Source organism: Urocitellus parryii, chromosome 4 (genome assembly GCF_045843805.1).
Source record: "Urocitellus parryii isolate mUroPar1 chromosome 4, mUroPar1.hap1, whole genome shotgun sequence".
In the NCBI taxonomy this organism is placed as follows: Eukaryota; Metazoa; Chordata; class Mammalia; order Rodentia; family Sciuridae; genus Urocitellus; species Urocitellus parryii.
Genome location: NC_135534.1, coordinates 52,055,976 through 52,072,765, shown reverse-complemented (window position 1 = coordinate 52,072,765; position 16,790 = coordinate 52,055,976). Strand labels below are relative to the sequence as shown.

The 16,790-nt window shown below is 50.3% G+C and overlaps 1 protein-coding gene across 2 annotated transcripts in view; it reads right to left on the bottom strand.

Annotated features, from left to right (window-relative positions):
- Galnt18 (polypeptide N-acetylgalactosaminyltransferase 18) overlaps window positions 1-16,790 on the bottom strand; it is a 332,050-nt gene that overhangs the window by 167,148 nt on the left and 148,112 nt on the right. For both annotated transcript variants that reach the window (XM_026395889.2, XM_026395888.2), the window contains exon 2: window positions 3,694-3,886. In XM_026395889.2, coding sequence (XP_026251674.1) covers window positions 3,694-3,886 — 193 coding nt within the window. The remainder of the gene's footprint in view (window positions 1-3,693; window positions 3,887-16,790) is intronic.

The following is a 16,790-nucleotide window of genomic DNA, read 5'->3' as shown; positions in this document are numbered from 1 at the left end:
CAGCTCTCTGCCTTGTAGGGAAGGTGCAGTTTTTCTGCTATTCATCTCTGTGACCAAAATGCCTGACAAGAACAACTTAGGGGAGGGAAAGTTAATTTTGGCTCAAGGTTTCAGAGGTTTCAGTCCCCGGTTAGCCGATTGCTGCAGGCCTGAGGTGAGGCAGAACATCATGGTGGAAGGCTGTGGTGGAGGGAAGCTGCTCAGACCATGAAAGCCCTGAAGCAGAGAGAAAGCAAGTGAGAGAAAGGGACAAAGTAGAATCCCAGGAGCAGACCCCCCCCCCACTAACCTGCTCCCTCCAGCCACCTGCCTGTGGCTACCACCCAGTAATGTATTCCCATTATTAATTCATCAAATGGAGTCACCCACTGATTAGTCACAGCTCTCATAATCAGATCATTTCACCTCTGAGCGTTATTGCAGGAACACAGGAGCTTTGGTGGGGGGGACACCTCATATGCAAACCATAGCTGAAGCCAAGGAATCAAAGGAGCGAGTGTTGTGTCTGTTGGAAGACCACACCGTCACCTGGCCACCCCTCACTACAGTGTGACGGCGTTCTTTACAAGCCCAGCCATGTCAACCGTCATTGTCATAACAGGCTGCAGTAAGGAGGCCCACCCTTTCCCTGACTTCCTTATTGTTTTCCCGTGAATTATGAACAAACAGGTACTGAGCTGAGACTGTGTTTTGTGCCAGATTGTCTGCAAAGTCCCTGACTCTCTTGCTGGCCAAGCCCCTGCAGGAACTAGAAAAAGTCTAGAAAAAGGGGCCAACAGGTATGGAAACCCCTTGCCTCAGCCAGGTAACAGAGTGAGCCAGATCGATCGCATCTTTCCCCAAACAGGAAGGAGATAAAGCTAGGGACCAGCCTGGGCAGATGGAAGGGTGGGGCAGATTCTGAATCTGCAGAGAGAAAGTCCTCCAGCAGCAGAGGAGGAAGCTACAGATTTCTGCCCACCAAGGGTCCTTCAGAAGTCCCTCTGTCAGGCACATTGCACTGGAGGTGACAGCAGGCAGAGCACCTCTCTCAATGCAGGTGAAGGGCCTCGAACGTCGGCTCTCAGCAGCATTGTGCACAGGCAAAATCACAGCTGTGGGTCAGTGTCGGAGGCAGCTGGCATGCAGGCACCCGGGTTCAGGGCTCGGCCTGGCTACTTATCCACTGTGGGACGTCAGACACAACACTCACTCCTTTGATTCCTTGGCTTCAGCTATGGTTTGGATATGAGGTGCCCTCCCCGCCAAAGCTCCTGTGTTACTGCAGCAGTGCTCAGAGGTGAAATGATCTGATTATGAGAGCTGTGACTAATCAGTGGGTGACTCCATTTGATGAATTAATAATGGGAATACATTACTGGGTGGTAGCCACAGGCAGGTGGCTGGAGGGAGCAGGTCAGTGGCAGGCATGCTCCTGGGATTCTACTTTGTCCCTTTCTCTCACTCCTCTGCTTCAGGGCTTTCAGGGTCTGAGCAGCTTCCCTCCGCCACACCCTTCCACCATGATGTTCTGCCTCACCTCAGGCCTGCAGCCATGGAGTCAGCCAACCAGGGACTGAAACCTCTGAAACCTTGAGCCCAAAATTAATTTTTCCTCCCCTAAGTTGTTCTTGTCAGGCATTTTGGTCACAGAGATGAATAGCAGAATAACAGAGCTTACTCCACTTGAAATGGGAAGACCACACCATCCCCTGGCCACCCCTCACTACAGTGTGAAGGGCATTGTTACCAAGCCCAGCCATGTCAACCGGTTATGGTCATAACAGGCTGCAGTAGCGAGGTCCACCCTTTCCATGGCTTCCTTCTTGTTCTCCCATTAACTGTGGACAAACATGTACTGAGCTGGGACAGTGTTTTGTGCCAGATTGTCTGCAAAGCCCCTGGCTCTCCTGCTGGCCCAGCCCCTGCAGGAGCCAGAGGATCCCCACTCCTTCAAGGCCCTCTTCTCCAGAGCCCCCACATCAGGCCTGATCCTCTCCCAGCCCCAGGCTTGGTCGCTGCAGCCCTCCCAGTGGGCTGAGAGGCATTGAGCTGAAGCTTGGGAATTTCCAGAATCCAGCCCCAGCTCAGCACCTGTGCTTGGCCATCACGTCCTGAGCCCCCTGCCCCCCACCTCCCCCTGGGCATGCAGCAGCCTCCTGACTGCTCCCCCCTGCTTCCTCCCTTCCCCCCTTCAGCCTAGTAACACAGTGACTGGTGGGACCTTGGAAAATGACAGTCCACCAGGCCACTAACCTGCTCCAGCCTTCCCATGGATTCCCACCTCACAGAGCAAAAGCCACACCCTGGCAACAGCCTGCAAAACCCTTCTCCTGCCGCCTCAACCTGAGCCACCTGGGAGCTCTCAACAACAGGGACACCTAGCGCCACCCTGGAAACTCACTTAAATTGGTCTGGGACCCGGCTCTGGGATCAGGACTGTTTTTCAAGATCCCACAGTGAGGCCAAGGTGCAGCCAAGATGGAGAACCCCTGCTCTTTGGATCTGCTTCCTGTCACCCCTCTGACCTCATCTCCAACTCCTGCCTCCTGGTTCCAGTCACACCAGCCTCCTTCCTTCCTCCCCCTCAAACAAGCCCAGCATGCAAATAACTCAGGGGAGAACTTGCCAGTCCCTCCTCCAGCCACACCCTTCCCCAGGACAGGGTCTGCATGGCTGCCTTCCTCAGGTCCTCTGATTTCTGCTCCAAAGTTCCCATCTTAGACTTTTTCTGACCACCACTAAAAACCAAAATTGCAACCCAGACTCCTATCCCAGCAGGTCCCTGTCACCCTCCCCCACTTCAGATTTCTGCATAGCACTTACTGGATCATGCTAGGTATTTGACTGGTTTTGTTTACTATCTGTTCCCAACCAAGTTAAATGTAGGCTCCGTGAGGGCGGAGAGTTTTGACTATTTCATCCACTGCTCCATCCGGGGCCTACATGGGGCTGGCACAGAATAGGACTTCTTGGATAATACCTAAGTGAAGATCATGTCCTCCCTGGTCAAGGAATCACCATACTCAATTATACAGCATACAGCAGGTGCTCCCTAAGTGTTTATGGAACTGAATTAAATTCTTCTCCCTCCAAGAACACAGTCTCCCAATCCAGCAGCAAGATATTTCCCAAAAACTCCAGAGAAGAGTTTTTGCAGCTATGGTTTGCAGATTGAAGAAAATCTCTTAAATAAGGAGAAAGGGGGCAAAAGAAGGTGTGGGGGAGCACACAGGAGTTAATGAGATTTTCCCAGCTCTGGTACGTGCCCACATTCTTAATAATTAGGAGTCATAAAAATTCTAACTGAACCTTAAAGGAACATCCTTGTGTAACAAAGAGAGAAGTCAAGACAGACTCTCTGTCGGGTGTAATGACTTGTTAGCCCTGGAAGATGGATGTACTTTAAAAAACTAATTTACAGGAAAAAAAAAATTTGTTCATAAAAATGCAACTAATTGGGTTAAAATGACATATTAGCAGGAATGCCAGATGATTCTAGTGCCCTTAAGGAGTAAATTGGGTTATTAATCCTCACAATCCCTAATAGAAGGAAGCCCTCCCCCTGCCCAGCAGACGGAGAGGCTGAGATTCCAAGAGGAAAAGGAGCAAAGGGACCCCCAAAGTCTAACGCCCGGTCCTGACTCTGTCCCCAGCACTGTGAGGACCCGTCTTCCCGGGTCTGACAAGGGCCCCATCACTGACTCTGCTCACCCACTGGGTCTGAGGTCAGGCAGGGGCCGGTCGAGGGGCAGGCGGTCACTAAGGTAGGCGTTGTAGCCGTAGTACTGGAACTGCTTCAGGGCCACGCGTCGGCCTTCGGGGCTGAGCTCCTGGCCCCAGTGTGCAAACAGAGAGGAGTCTGTGAAGGGCTCAGCCTCTGCCTCCTCAGGCTTTGCAGGAGCCTCTGGAGGAAAAAGGGACAAGGAGACAGTGGTCAGAGTGTACCCCTGCATATGCCACGACAATGACTTTCCCTTCCTCACAATGGTCTTGGGTCACAACAATCTTAGCCCCTTCTTTGGTGAGTGAGGGAAGACTGAAAATTTCATGCTTCCCAATGATCCATTCATCCACGAATACATCCCTTCATGCATCCAACAACCACGTGACAGAGGGATGTAGAAATACATCTGGTGGAGTCTGCCAGTGGGCTGGGGGATGTGAGCCTGATGCCCCATGACTTCAGCATGGACTTCCGCTTCTCTTTCCTCAGCTTGCACACCTTCCCCTGAAACCCTTCCTATTCCAGACCTCAAGCTGGGGTCTTTCCTCTGCCCTGACTGGTCATGCTGAGAGCTAGCTGGTTCCGCTGTGTGCCATTGAGCTGGCTGTGATCACTCCAACCACACTGCCTCCTGCGGCTCTGGGAGAGGGAATAGGACACAAGTGACAGCCAAGCCATCCTCAGCCTGCTTCGCCCTGCTCACTGGACCCCTGGACGTTGTGGTGGCAGCCCCACACTGGGTCATACCCAAGAACATGGAAGGGGGCGTCATCAGCTGGAAGAGCAGGAGCTTTGGATTTACACACTGATGGATTCAAATCCCGCTCCACTACATGCTGGCTATGGAACCATCACAACCACTCAGCCTGCCTAAGTGGAACTCCCGTCCTGTGACACAGAGGTCACATTAACCCCCTAGACCTGGGAGGGTCACATGAAAGAACATACACAAAGCACTTAGACCAGCACATGCCTTGGAAGGAGTGTACAATCCATGGTAATTAGGGCTACTATAGCAAGGGAAGGTCACTTAAACTGTTTTTTTTTTTTTTTTTTTTTTTGTTTTTAATAGGGAAGGGGACAACAGGCCTTGCCAGACATGTGGTAGACTGGGACTTGCACATTAGTTCTCCAGGACAGCAATCAGTTAAAGCCTGAAGTCAGAGAAACTAGTCAGAGATGTCCGACCCACTTCTGTGCTGTAGATATGGAGGTAAGTAAGAGAAGAGCCAGAGGCTGGGAATGGGACAGAGACCCAGGAAGGCAGGAGCTGGTCAGGAACAGGAGAGACAGGTGCAGGACCCCTGTGGATGTCCATTTCCTCAGCTGTCTGTCTGGAGCCGATAAGTACATAGCATTCATAAAAGTAGGGGCTGGACACAGGCAGGGAGCTAGGGTCCCCAGGTCTTCTAGATTAGGGCACTCAGAGTTACAGGCTGCCACTACCTCCTAGGTCACATTTCTAGGAGGGGATCTGGCAGAGAAAGAGGTCTGGGAACAAAAGAGGGAGCTTGTAGCACCCGGGTTCCTCCCAATGTGGAATGGGTGATCCAGCAGTAGGAAGCCCTCGTTGCTAAAAAGGTGGAGTTGTCGTGGGGTGAAAGGTGGCTTAGAGCCATGATTCTCAGAGTAGACGAGCATACAGGTGCCAGAGATTTGAGACAGAGAGATGTAAAAGCAACACATTAACAGGACTCCCAGGTGTCGGCTGAACTCACTGGATAAGGAAGCTCAAGCCCTCCTCCTCTCAGGGCCACGTCCTTCAATTTGGACAAGTGTGACCCCTGATGTGACCATAAAAGCCAACACACACTGAGTGCTTGCTCTTGCCATGAGCCAGACCCTCCTCTGAGCATGTCCCCCTATAGACTCCTCGTCTCGCCCTAATCATCTCTATTTCACAGATGGAGTAAACAAGGCCCAGAGGAGCGAGAGACTTGCTCAGGTTCATGAAGAAGGAAGTGAAGGAGCTGAGATTCAACTTCGGGCCCTGCCACTGTCCCCACCACCTCTAACGACATCTCAGTTACCAAATTCTTCTGAAGATATAAAAGAGAAACTCAGATCCATCAGAGTATGGTAAATTGTAGAATAAAATGCAAACCAAGCACGCATTTCTCAGACAAAGCGAGGGACTCCAGCGTGTGGGGGGTCTGCCCACAGCTCCATCCCAGAACCGGGGTGCACCGGCTCCGTCTCCATCCCTCTGAGGCAGGCTTGATGAGAAGCACCGGCTGGCATGATCTTGAAGGTCCTTGTTATCTCTAAAAAGATGTATGACTCATTCGTTTGGAATGGGGGTAGTAAAACTCTAAATCAGTGAACCAACTGAATCATATAATATTTAAAAGAAATGGAGTTTTATTGCTCTCAAATGCCTAAATGGATATTACCAAGTAAAATGAGATCAGTTAATGAAAAAATTATGATTCACAATTAGGCCTGGGTTGCATAATGATGTAGTACAAACATTGAAATCCTGGCTTACAGCACCACGTGTCCCTACCTTTTGATTCAGTCTGGGTACAAATGACAGCAAACTTGAAACCAGTGGGTCCTCAAAGAGGAATTAGGGGAACTACAGCGGGAAGCAAGTACACTTGCTGCAAACTTGACACGAGTCACTAGGTGATTTCCTTACCCAGGGCTATCTTAGCCCCGTGGACCTCACAGGTGTGGACTCCACGAGGGCAGGACCCTGCCCATATGATTACCACTCTGACTTTAATGCCTAAAATACTCTGTGGGTCTTACAAGGGTCTTGATACATCATTTTAAAATGAATTAGTTAGTAAGTAACCCACAGTGGTGAGTTATTAGATGCAAAGAAACCAAAGATGAAAAAGCCCAATAATACTCTCAGGGCACCGAGCTTGTCATGGGCATTGAACAGAGGTCCAGCTTCTTCCCACCTCCACCTTTATTCCTCTGCATGAAGGATGTCACCTGTGGTCCATAGCCCACCATCTATTTTTTTTTTTAATGGTTCCAGGGATTGAACTCAAGGGGCACTCACCCACTGAGCCACATCCCCAGACTTATTTTGTATTTTATTTAGAGACTTGGGGTCTCACTGAGTTGCTTAGCGCTTTGCTTTTGCTGAGGCTGGGTTTGAACTCACAATCCTCCTGCCTCAGCCTCCCAAGCTGCTGGGATTATAGGTGTGCACCACCTTGCCCTGCACCCACCATTTTGTTGTTGTTGTTGTTATTGTTTTGTGTGGTGCTGGCGATTGAGCCCAGGGCCTTGTGCATGCAAGGAAAACACTCTACCAACTGAACTGTATCCCAACATCTATTTTTGAAAATAAAGTTCTACTAAAACACAGTCTCTTCCATTTGCTCACATGTCATCTATGGCTGCTCTAGAGAACGTGAGGAGGGCTGAGTAGGCGTGACAGACCAGGGGCCCACAAAGCGAAAAATAGGTACTGTCTGGTCCTTTGAGAAAAAGCCTGCCAGCCCTGCTCTATGCCTTCCAGTTGCCTCCCCTTAGGTAAGGAGACCTCACCCTGCTAACTTCATTTTTTTTCCCCCAAGAGCTAATTAAGAACATTAGCTATGGTTTCAGAATCCTGAGGGCTATACTCCAGGTTTTTATTTTTTTTTTTTCAGTTCCGAGGATTGGTACAGGATGCTCTACCACTGAGCTACATCCCCAGCCCTTTTTATTTTTTATTTTGAAACAGGGTCTCGCTAAATTGCTGGCCTGAGTCACTGAGATTAAAATCATGTGCCCCTGTGCCCGGCTTTACTCCAGCTCTTTTATTGTTTTGGTCTACCTCACCCTGAGCCTCAGTCTTCTCGTCTGGACAATGGGGTTAATAATAATCTCACCTCCTTCATAGATCGTTGGTGATCATTACATAATATGTCTATGTAAGGAGCTTGGCACATGTAAGCTCTCAATAAATGCCAGCTGCTGAGGACCTGTAATGTCCACAGTCCCGGCAGGGTACTCGCCCATCAACACCACCTTAGGTCAGATGGGAAGATGTCCTGTCCTGAGGTTTTCGGCTCTAAAAGACACAGATGACCAGATGAAGGGTCTCTACATCCATAGAAAAGCAGCCTTAACCAGTCCCAGGGCCAACTCCCCTCTCCAGTAAGAAAGCAGATCTATGTGCTCATTCAGCACAGGGACACAGTGAAGATATAGGCAAAGAGCCCCCAGAAAAGTGCCTGGGCTGGTGCTATGAAGGTGTCCAGGGTGTCTAGATTTCTTTTGTGGTGGCCAGATCCTTGGTGTCTCACCCAGAGACAAGACTGCTCCCAGGAATAGACATGGGCTGGGGTCCCTGCTGGGGTTCACACCCTCCTGGGCATATCTGATCAAACAACGAACAGATGGAGTAAGTAGAAAGAAGCATGTCTCCAGGGATTGAGGGCTCCAAAGCAAGAGTCAAGAAGCGAAGATGCCATAGCAGGAAAGAGCATGCTGTGGGGCTCAGGGTCCATAGAGAGATGCTGGGCAGGTCTGCAACTCAGGAAACACAATCAGAGCCACCTGGGCCTCATCAGGCCAGGGACAACCAGTGGATGGAGGAAGGAAGAACACCACAATGAAGAGGGTAAAACCAAAAGGTGTGGAATTAGCCATATCATCTGAAAATAGTTTATAAACCTCCAAACTGCATCCCCACGTCCAACATGGCAACATCGCCAAAGGCACGGTCTCAAGTGGCCAAATGCATTATTTGAGGTCTGACCACAGGCTGATCTTGGGAATCTACTGCAAAAATCTTTGCCCTGGGAGCTGATGCCCTGGTACAGCACACTCTAACCCACTGCATTGCCCCTGCCAGGCACTGAGGCCAGAAATTCCTGCCTCTCCCGGGATGGAGGTCTAACCACTCCCATATTGGTAAGAAGATGCTGCAGATCAAAGACATTAATGGCTTATGGTTGAGCCTATACCAGCCTGGCCACTGACATACCCACATGTGATAGGCCAAGACACACTTGGGAGAGGAAAACCCACTTGAGGAGTGAAGACATCTCAGGTTCTGGGAAGCGCCTCAGTTGGCCTGTGCTGGTGTGTACCCGATGCTAAACTGTAGACATACCTTCAGAGCAGCCATAAACAGGGCCACCCAAGCCCTTCAGGTGCTCCCTGCTTCTCCATCTGTGCAGGCCCTTCCTCAGAGGTTTCTTTAACCAGCCAGCAACTAAAAGGTATATGCCATATGCTGAGTAAATAGATGGAGCTGGAGAATATTATGCTAAGTGAAATAAGCCAATCCCAAAGAACCAAAGGTGAAACGTTTTCTCTAATATGCAGATGCTAATTCACAATAAGGGAGTGGGGAGAATAGAGGTATTTTGGACTAAACAGAGGGGAGTGAAGGGAGAGAAGGGGGTGTGGGGGTAGGAATGATAGTAGAATGAATGGGACACTATTACCCTACGTGCATATATGATTACAGGACCTGTGTAACTCTGCATCATGTACAACCAGATGAATGAGAAGTTATACTCCATTGATGTATGATGTGTCAAAATGCATTCTACTTTCATGTATAACTAATTAGGACAAATTTTTTAAAAAGGCATATGCCAGACCCAACCAGAAGTACAAGGCCTCTGTGTGCTCAGCATTCCTAAAGATGGGTTAGAGCCTGCACCCTGAGGTTGCTTGTCAAATACATTTTGACTATCACTTGCTCAAGCCTTTCCTGGGCTGGCCCCTGTGAACAGAAGTTCAAGAAGTTTCTAGAGACACGCTCTCTCAGCCCATCTGCTGCCCCTTGGTAATGCCTCGCCCTCATTGTGCATGACCTGTTTTCCAGAAAGTTCTACCAAGGATCACACAGTGCATTGGGGAAATGCCACCATATGATCTCAGAGATCTGCCCACCGAGCCTGACACACAGACCGATAATGAGAGCAGAACATTACAGATACATCCCGACAGGCTCCATGCTAATTCACAGAGACAGGAAAGAAGTGGGGCGAAGCAAAGCTTAATGCAACAAAAGCTGCAGCTTCCAGTCTTGTCACGGGCTAATCAGCCAGCCAAGAGGAGCACATCTGGACACCCTGCCAAGGCTCTGACAGCTCCTGAAGAAAGTAGGAAGAACACCTGCACAAGGAGCGGCTGCTTGGTGGGCAGCCCGAACAGAGGACTGACCCCGCCCACAGACTTTTGCTCCAAGGTCTTGGTGGTTCTGAGATCCCAGGATAGATGGAAAGATGGGCTCTAGAGTGAAACAGACATTGCAATCCTGCTCCGCCCTGTCCCGGCCTGCCTGCTGTCTTCCCTGGAGATCCCTGTCATCTGAAGCTGAGCTTTGCCAGCTCTTGCTGTGGCTACAGGTGGAAACTCAGAGGTGCTGGTGTCTTTGCAGGGGAGTTTCAGGAGAGTCTGCAGCCCAGACCTCTTCCTGAATAAGAACCCAGCTCCCGTCTCTGTTCCTTGGACTGTAGGATAAGGCAATGGTAGGAGTCCTATTGCACAGTTGCTCCTGGAAGTCAAAGTGGTTTGGGGCTCCCACCTGTAGGTTGGGCAGCAGGACCACTCAAGCCTTTCTGAGAAGGCAGACAAAGCCACACATAGGACAAAGCCCACAAGACCAACGCCAGCCTACCGCCCAGTGGAAGCAGAAGCCACATCTCTGCTTCTAGTCCCTCAATTTGGATTCCTGTTAGGTTGTTTTCTTAGGAAACTGATGGAGCCTTCTTGTTTCTTACAATTTTAATTTGGTTTACCATATGACCCTCTCCCTGGCAGAGGGGACAGCTAAGAAGGCTTTGAGGGTGGGTGGGGAGGGGACCCAGCTCCTACCCTGAAGCCAGTCCTGCAGCCACTGCTATTTCTGCTCTGCCCTCAGGCGGTGCTCAGAGCCAAAGCTTTGGGTGTTTGGTGATGGGATCTGCAGCCCAGTGGATGAAGGTGGGAGAAACACACAGGCAGCCCAAGTCCCACACAGCTACCCATGCAGGGCACTTGGGCCCTGTGTCTGAGGTTCATTCAGGTGACAGACTGATGATTCTGATTCCTGGTCCCCTTCTCAGTCTGTCCTGGGGACCCTTTTCTTCTCACTCCTGCACCTGCTAGTCATTCTTTCTGGCCCCTTCAAGCCTTCGTATTTTTCCCCTTGTGAAATGGGAACAGACTTCCGGGGAGCTATGGGGGTGACTGTGAAGTCAGATTTAGGAAAGATGAATGTTCAACATCCAATGAGGGGGTTCCAGGTGATGCTGAGTGTCCCAGCTAGAATTCTGCACACAGGATTTCCTTTCCTCCCTCTCCTGCTTTCAAAACAGCTCTATGGGTATAATTTACATACCATAATATCACCATTTTAAACATCCGATTCATCGACTTTTAGAAAACTTTGCTTCAACTCTTGAGATGCCTTGGTGCATGCTTTATTTGAGAGTTAAAAAGAAAGGGCTGATTCAATGTCCAGAAATGTACATTTTCAGCTCTCTCAGTAAACTGCCTGCTGACTTCCGCTGCTGAGAAGTCTCCATTATTCCCACTAAAGAGCTTGATGTCTGGCTTCTCTGAAGAAGACTATGCTATTTGCAGTTCCTCTTAGCACTGCTAATGAGGGCGGGGTTCACACCACTACACAGGGAGGGGTGACACCTGGAAGAGCCAGGAAGCACCATCCAGGTGGCACTATCCAGGCCCCTCCTGGGGCTTCCATCTGCTGTGCCCACTTCTTTCCATGCCATGGCCAGGGACACTGTCTCCCTCCTTCATCTTCCAACGCCCAGCTTTGAGGTCCAAATCCCGGCTTTGATGACTGATCCCAGCCAAAGGGAGGGACTGAGAGGTGTGGAAAGCAGGCAGCCTGGGAGACAGAAGCTCGGCAGACTCTGTCCTCCAGTGCTGGGCAAGTCTGCCCCAACCTCTGCTTCTGTAAAATGGGGCCTGTGTTTGAGCTTCACCTGGGGGGCATCGGGGGACTTTAGCACAATATAGTGGTACTTTTCTTATTGGGCTTCCAAGGGAAAATTCCCAGAATTCATTAAACACCCTTTGAGGTGTTCAGAGCTCTATCAAGAGTGAGCTACTGTGATAATTAGCCCTCTTCTTGGCTCTGGAGTTGCATCAGAGCAGGAACAGCAGGGCCTTTGCCAGTGGTGCTCATGATGAGGCTCTTTCTTCCTGGAGGCCTCAGAGCTGCTAAAATGAAGAAGTGGAATCAGACAGGGAAGGGCTTGGAAGGAATCAGAGGGAAGGAACCCCGACAGCTCCCTCTGCACAAGGACTTTACTCTTGGTGCATAGGTGATCTGGGAGAGCAGCCACCAGTTCCTGAAGAGGGCAAGAAAACAAGATCTCTCAGGGCACCTCTCCTAAGAAAAGACAGGGTACAGGCACGAGAGCAGCCCCCCAGTCATGCCAAGAGTGGATTTTACAAAAGGGCTCAGCCCACCAGGCAGAGGTGCTCCAGGGTCAGCTCTGCCCTGGGCTGCCTGTGTAACCTTCATCGAGCTCTTGAATCTCTCTAAACCTTGGCTTGCCCATCGGTTGAATAGAAAGCATAATATTCATCCCTAAGCATGTGGCAAAGTGCAAGTGTGACCACAGATGCTGTCAAAGGGCTTAGCAAGCCCTCAGATGCACGGTGAGTGTAGTAGTGTTTCATAGCTGCTCTAACAAATGACCACGAAGTCAGCGACCTAAGAGAACACATTTCTGGAAATAATCAGGTGACTGGAGTCTCACTAGGCTAAAACAAAGGTGTCACAGTCTGTTTCTGGTCTTTTCCAGCTTCTAAAGGCTGCTGAGTTCTGGCTCAAGGCCCTTCCTCATCTTCATGACTACAGTGGGTGGAGTCCCTCCCTACCACAGCATCTGACCCCCTCTGCCTTCCTCTTGCCCACAGGCCCTGGCCTCTACAGTCACTGGTTAGGCTCACATGGTTAACCCGGGCCACTCCCCCAATTTTAAGGCCAGCTGATTGACAACCTTGGCTGCAGAGGCACCCTGAATTTCCCTTTTCCACGTAAGGAAGCACATAGGTTCCAGGATGAGGCCATGCCCATCTTTGGGCAGACATTCTTTTGCTGCCACAGTCAGAGATCAATCATTGCAAGTTTTCAGACTGTAAAGGAGATTCTAATACTTTACCCTCAGGGTTGTAGTGAGGCAAAGTAACAATAGCTGACATTTGTTGAGAGTCTACCCTGTGCCAGCACAGCCGCTCTCTCAACCCCACACTCCACAGAGACCACACAGGAACATGCCCAGCACAATCAGGCAGGGCTGCTGTCCACACTCTTCAAACAGCAGATGCACCCCAGGCAGCAGGCAGCCAGGAGCTGTGGAGGGGCCTCACCCACTCCACCCCTCACTGACCTTGAAGCCACCTTGGCCCTGCATCCCTGAGCACTAGTTAAGAATCGAAAGAGAGACTTAGACAGCGCCAGGAAAGAATTGTGGCAACCACTGTCCTGCCTCTGTTTCCTCCCCATAGCAGAAGCATTCCAGCTTCCAAGGGCTCCAGACCTGGGCTCCGCCTCCCACTGCTGTGCTCTGGCATATGGCCACCCAGGTCTGGTTTTCAAAACTCCCCACAGCTAATGTTCTGCAGCTGAGGTTCTGTTTGCCGTTGCTGTTTTTGTTGCTGTTGGGGGAGGGGTGGGATGTTCCCAACCCTGAAAATCCAATGAAAACTATGGACCACAACTGAGAAAAATGCACATTGGCAGGTGCATTCAGTACCAAGCCATGCCAGACAGCCCAGTGTGAGGCAAGGCATGGCACACGTTTTTCTCTCCAAGACCAGTTGTAAGTATTTAGGTTTGCAGGTCAGATGCTCTCTATCACAACTACTCAAAGCAGCCATAGATAATGTGTCCATGAATGAGTGTGGCTGTGTCCCAAGAAAGCCACAACTATAAAGCAGGCAGCAGGTCAGATTGGGCCCCTGTAGTAATCGCACAGACTCGGATTCCACTGCGTCCTTTACTAGAGGGAGGCTTCAAAGCTCAGGATTTATTTCTTCATTTATAACAACACCTACCAGGTAGAGTTAGTGAGGAATACAGGAGGGAATGTGGGTAAAGCACTCTGAACAGTGCCTGACCCATGTAGCTCCATGATATCATCAACTAGGATCTGCCTGCTAGCTGGTCGGTCGGTCTGTCTGTCTATCTATCTATCTATATTTATTTTTGGTACAGTGTCTCCCTAAGTTCCCGAAGCTGTCTTTGAACCTGTGATCCTCCTGCCTCAGCCTCCTGAGCCTCTAGGATTACAGGCAGGTGCACCACCTGCCTAACTTGCCTACTGGCTTTGATATTCATCTGTCCCATCCCAGGGAGGACACATTCCAACTCTCCTGGCATCAGCTTCATGCCACACAACCTTAGTCCACCTGACTGGCCAAGAGCGGGACCTAGGTCAGCCCCGCTTGGGAAGGATAAAAGGCAGTCATGATAATGTGTAAAGGTTAAATTTAAGTTTTTCTCTCCTCTTAAGTTTAAGTTGTGCTTTTCTGTAAGTTTAAGTTCTGTCTTCCTGGAACCCGAAACTTATGTTAAAAACAGTTACTTATGTCAAAATGTACCCTGACCCAACACCCTCTGACAAAACGCATGATTATTCTGTAATGGTTATTTTGTAACAATCCCACTCTCGCACCCTAACTGCCATATGGACTTCCCTGCTTAAACACTGTATAAAAACTCTGCTTAAGCTGTACTCGGGGCTTCAGTTTCTCTCAGGAGAACTCTGAGCCCCAGCATGCTGGTTCCCCGCCCCCAATAAACCCCTTTGCTTTTGCATGAGACAAGTCTCTTGGTGGTCTCTTCCTCCCACGTTTGCCGACCCTAACAAATGTAAGTCCAAATCACTAAGAAGAGCAGCCAGGGCAGGGGTGGAATCAGGCCCTGTGCTCTTGGAGGGGGCCTGCAAGGATTTGGGAGGGGCGAAGCCCCAGTCAGGGTGCTAAGATTCTGGAAGAGTGGCAAGTCCTAGCAAGGAACTAGAGAACAAGTCACAGGCCGTGGGCAGGGTGGCACAGGAGAAGTGCAGTCACTTGAGTCTGGACTGACATGGCAGGTGAGGAAGAGGAAGATATCTGACTCTGCGAGCTCACTCTGAATATTCCACAATGGCTCCTCTCAGGGACACATCCACACCGAGTCACACAGGGCTGGCACTATGGTACCCTTCTGAGCCTGCACAGGGTGATTCTGAGGTGGCTAGTGCAGCCAGAACTCATAGTGAACACACACCACAGAGAAATGGAAACCGACTTGATTAGAAATTATGCAGAATGAAAGCTGCTATTAAAGGGTCCAAGTTTTACACTTCAAGCCAACCATATAAAGTACATGTGAAAAACTCATTTTAGGGAGTGACAAATGTGCATATCTTAGGAACCAGGATTTATATGCACCATTACTTGCTACTTTAAAGCAACCCTTTAAACCTTGAATTCTGCCTAGGAGATATAATGAACTCGGAAGCACACACCATCATTTCCCCTCCCCTGAGAGCTGGCAGCCTGTGGCTGAGCACCCAGACTTCTAAATATACACCTCACTGTTCACACATAAAACACAATGTTGCCCCACGCCAATTTCCTGGAAGGAACTCGCTGTACTGACCCTGTTGATGTTCGAGTGCCTTGATTCTCCTGTTGCAACAGCAGCGGGCCACCACAGGGGAAAGAAATGTGGCCCTTGGCAGTCGGGCAGCCTGCCGTCCAGACCAGTGTCAGACCCTCCAGCAGCTCTTGTTCCCTGCAAAGGTCTGCAAGGTGCCACACGGTCCTCCTTGCTTTGAGAATCCTACAGCCTGCATTAAGCTGCAAAAATCCCATGCACCTTTCCTCTGTAATAGAACACTGCCCTTCACTCTCCTGTCTCAGAAGCCTCTCCTGGGAAGCCTGTCTGTTTCCAGCATCTTCCTTCTGGTCTGAAAGGGCAGCAACTTGCCGTAGGGCATGGTTCCCAAGCCTTGGCAGGCATCAGACGGCTGCCCTCGTGCCTTGTTCCCTCCAGCACCCACGAGGGCTCCTGTGAAGTGGCTCCTACTTGTGCTCAAAGGGTACGTCCGTATGTGCAGTTCTTCTGAGGCAGCCACACTCCAGCCTGGGCCCTGGGAAAACGGACAAACTTTCTCCCTCAGAGACCTCACACCAGTCCCAGGGCCTGTGTCTATGGAAGGCTTCTGCCACCTGTGTGCCAGGCTGGTAGGGAGGCGGGTGGTGTTCTACAATGGGAGGTATTTCCTCACCCCCACAAGACCCTGGGGGTATTAACCCAGGCCCCCAGAGGAGAACAGAGGGTCCATTCCATCCAGTTCTCACTGGCCATATCCTCACATATGGTGTGTGCATGTGCACGCGCGTGCGCATGCATGCACACACACACACACACACACACACACACACACACACACACACACACACATCTCACAGAAGCCTACAGCAGCCTACAAAGACTTGTCCTGAGAACATATTCTTCAAGTCCCAGGGGGCTGCTCACTGCATGCAGCAAGATCATTAAAAATATGCCATTTCAAAGACCAGAGACGAACACTTGTAAAAACAAACTTGTAGGAAGAAATATTATGGAGCTCCACTCTGGTTAAATAAACCATATCTGAATCTTTAAGTGCCATTTACAGCAGAGAAGGACAAATACGAGTCAGGGCCCGGTGAGCCTGGGGTCTGCCAACACGCCCCTGGGTCATGTGTGCCATCTTGGCTGGGGCGGTCCCCAGGCCAAGCACCATCACTCCCAGCAGCTGTCGATCACGGGGCAGCTTTTCAGTACTGCCTCAGTCATAAATCTCCCAGCCCCGGTGGCCATGGCTGTACTGCAGCACAGAGAAGTGGATTTGTCCTTCGAAAAAGTTAACAAACAGGCTCTCCCAACCCCGGGCCCCAGCAGGATCAGGAAAGGCTTTGAATCCACGTCAAAGAAAGCATCAAAGGAAATAGGCCATTTTCAAACAAAATTCATTTCTCGAGCATGACGGTGGAAATATTTATCACATGAAAGATGTGAGACCTTTGTGATGTCTCCGTGCTCTGTTAGGGATGCAGCATGTGTCCAACCCAACGTGTGCAACCCCGTCATGCCTGCGATGTTTGAAAGGGGGAAAATTAGTCC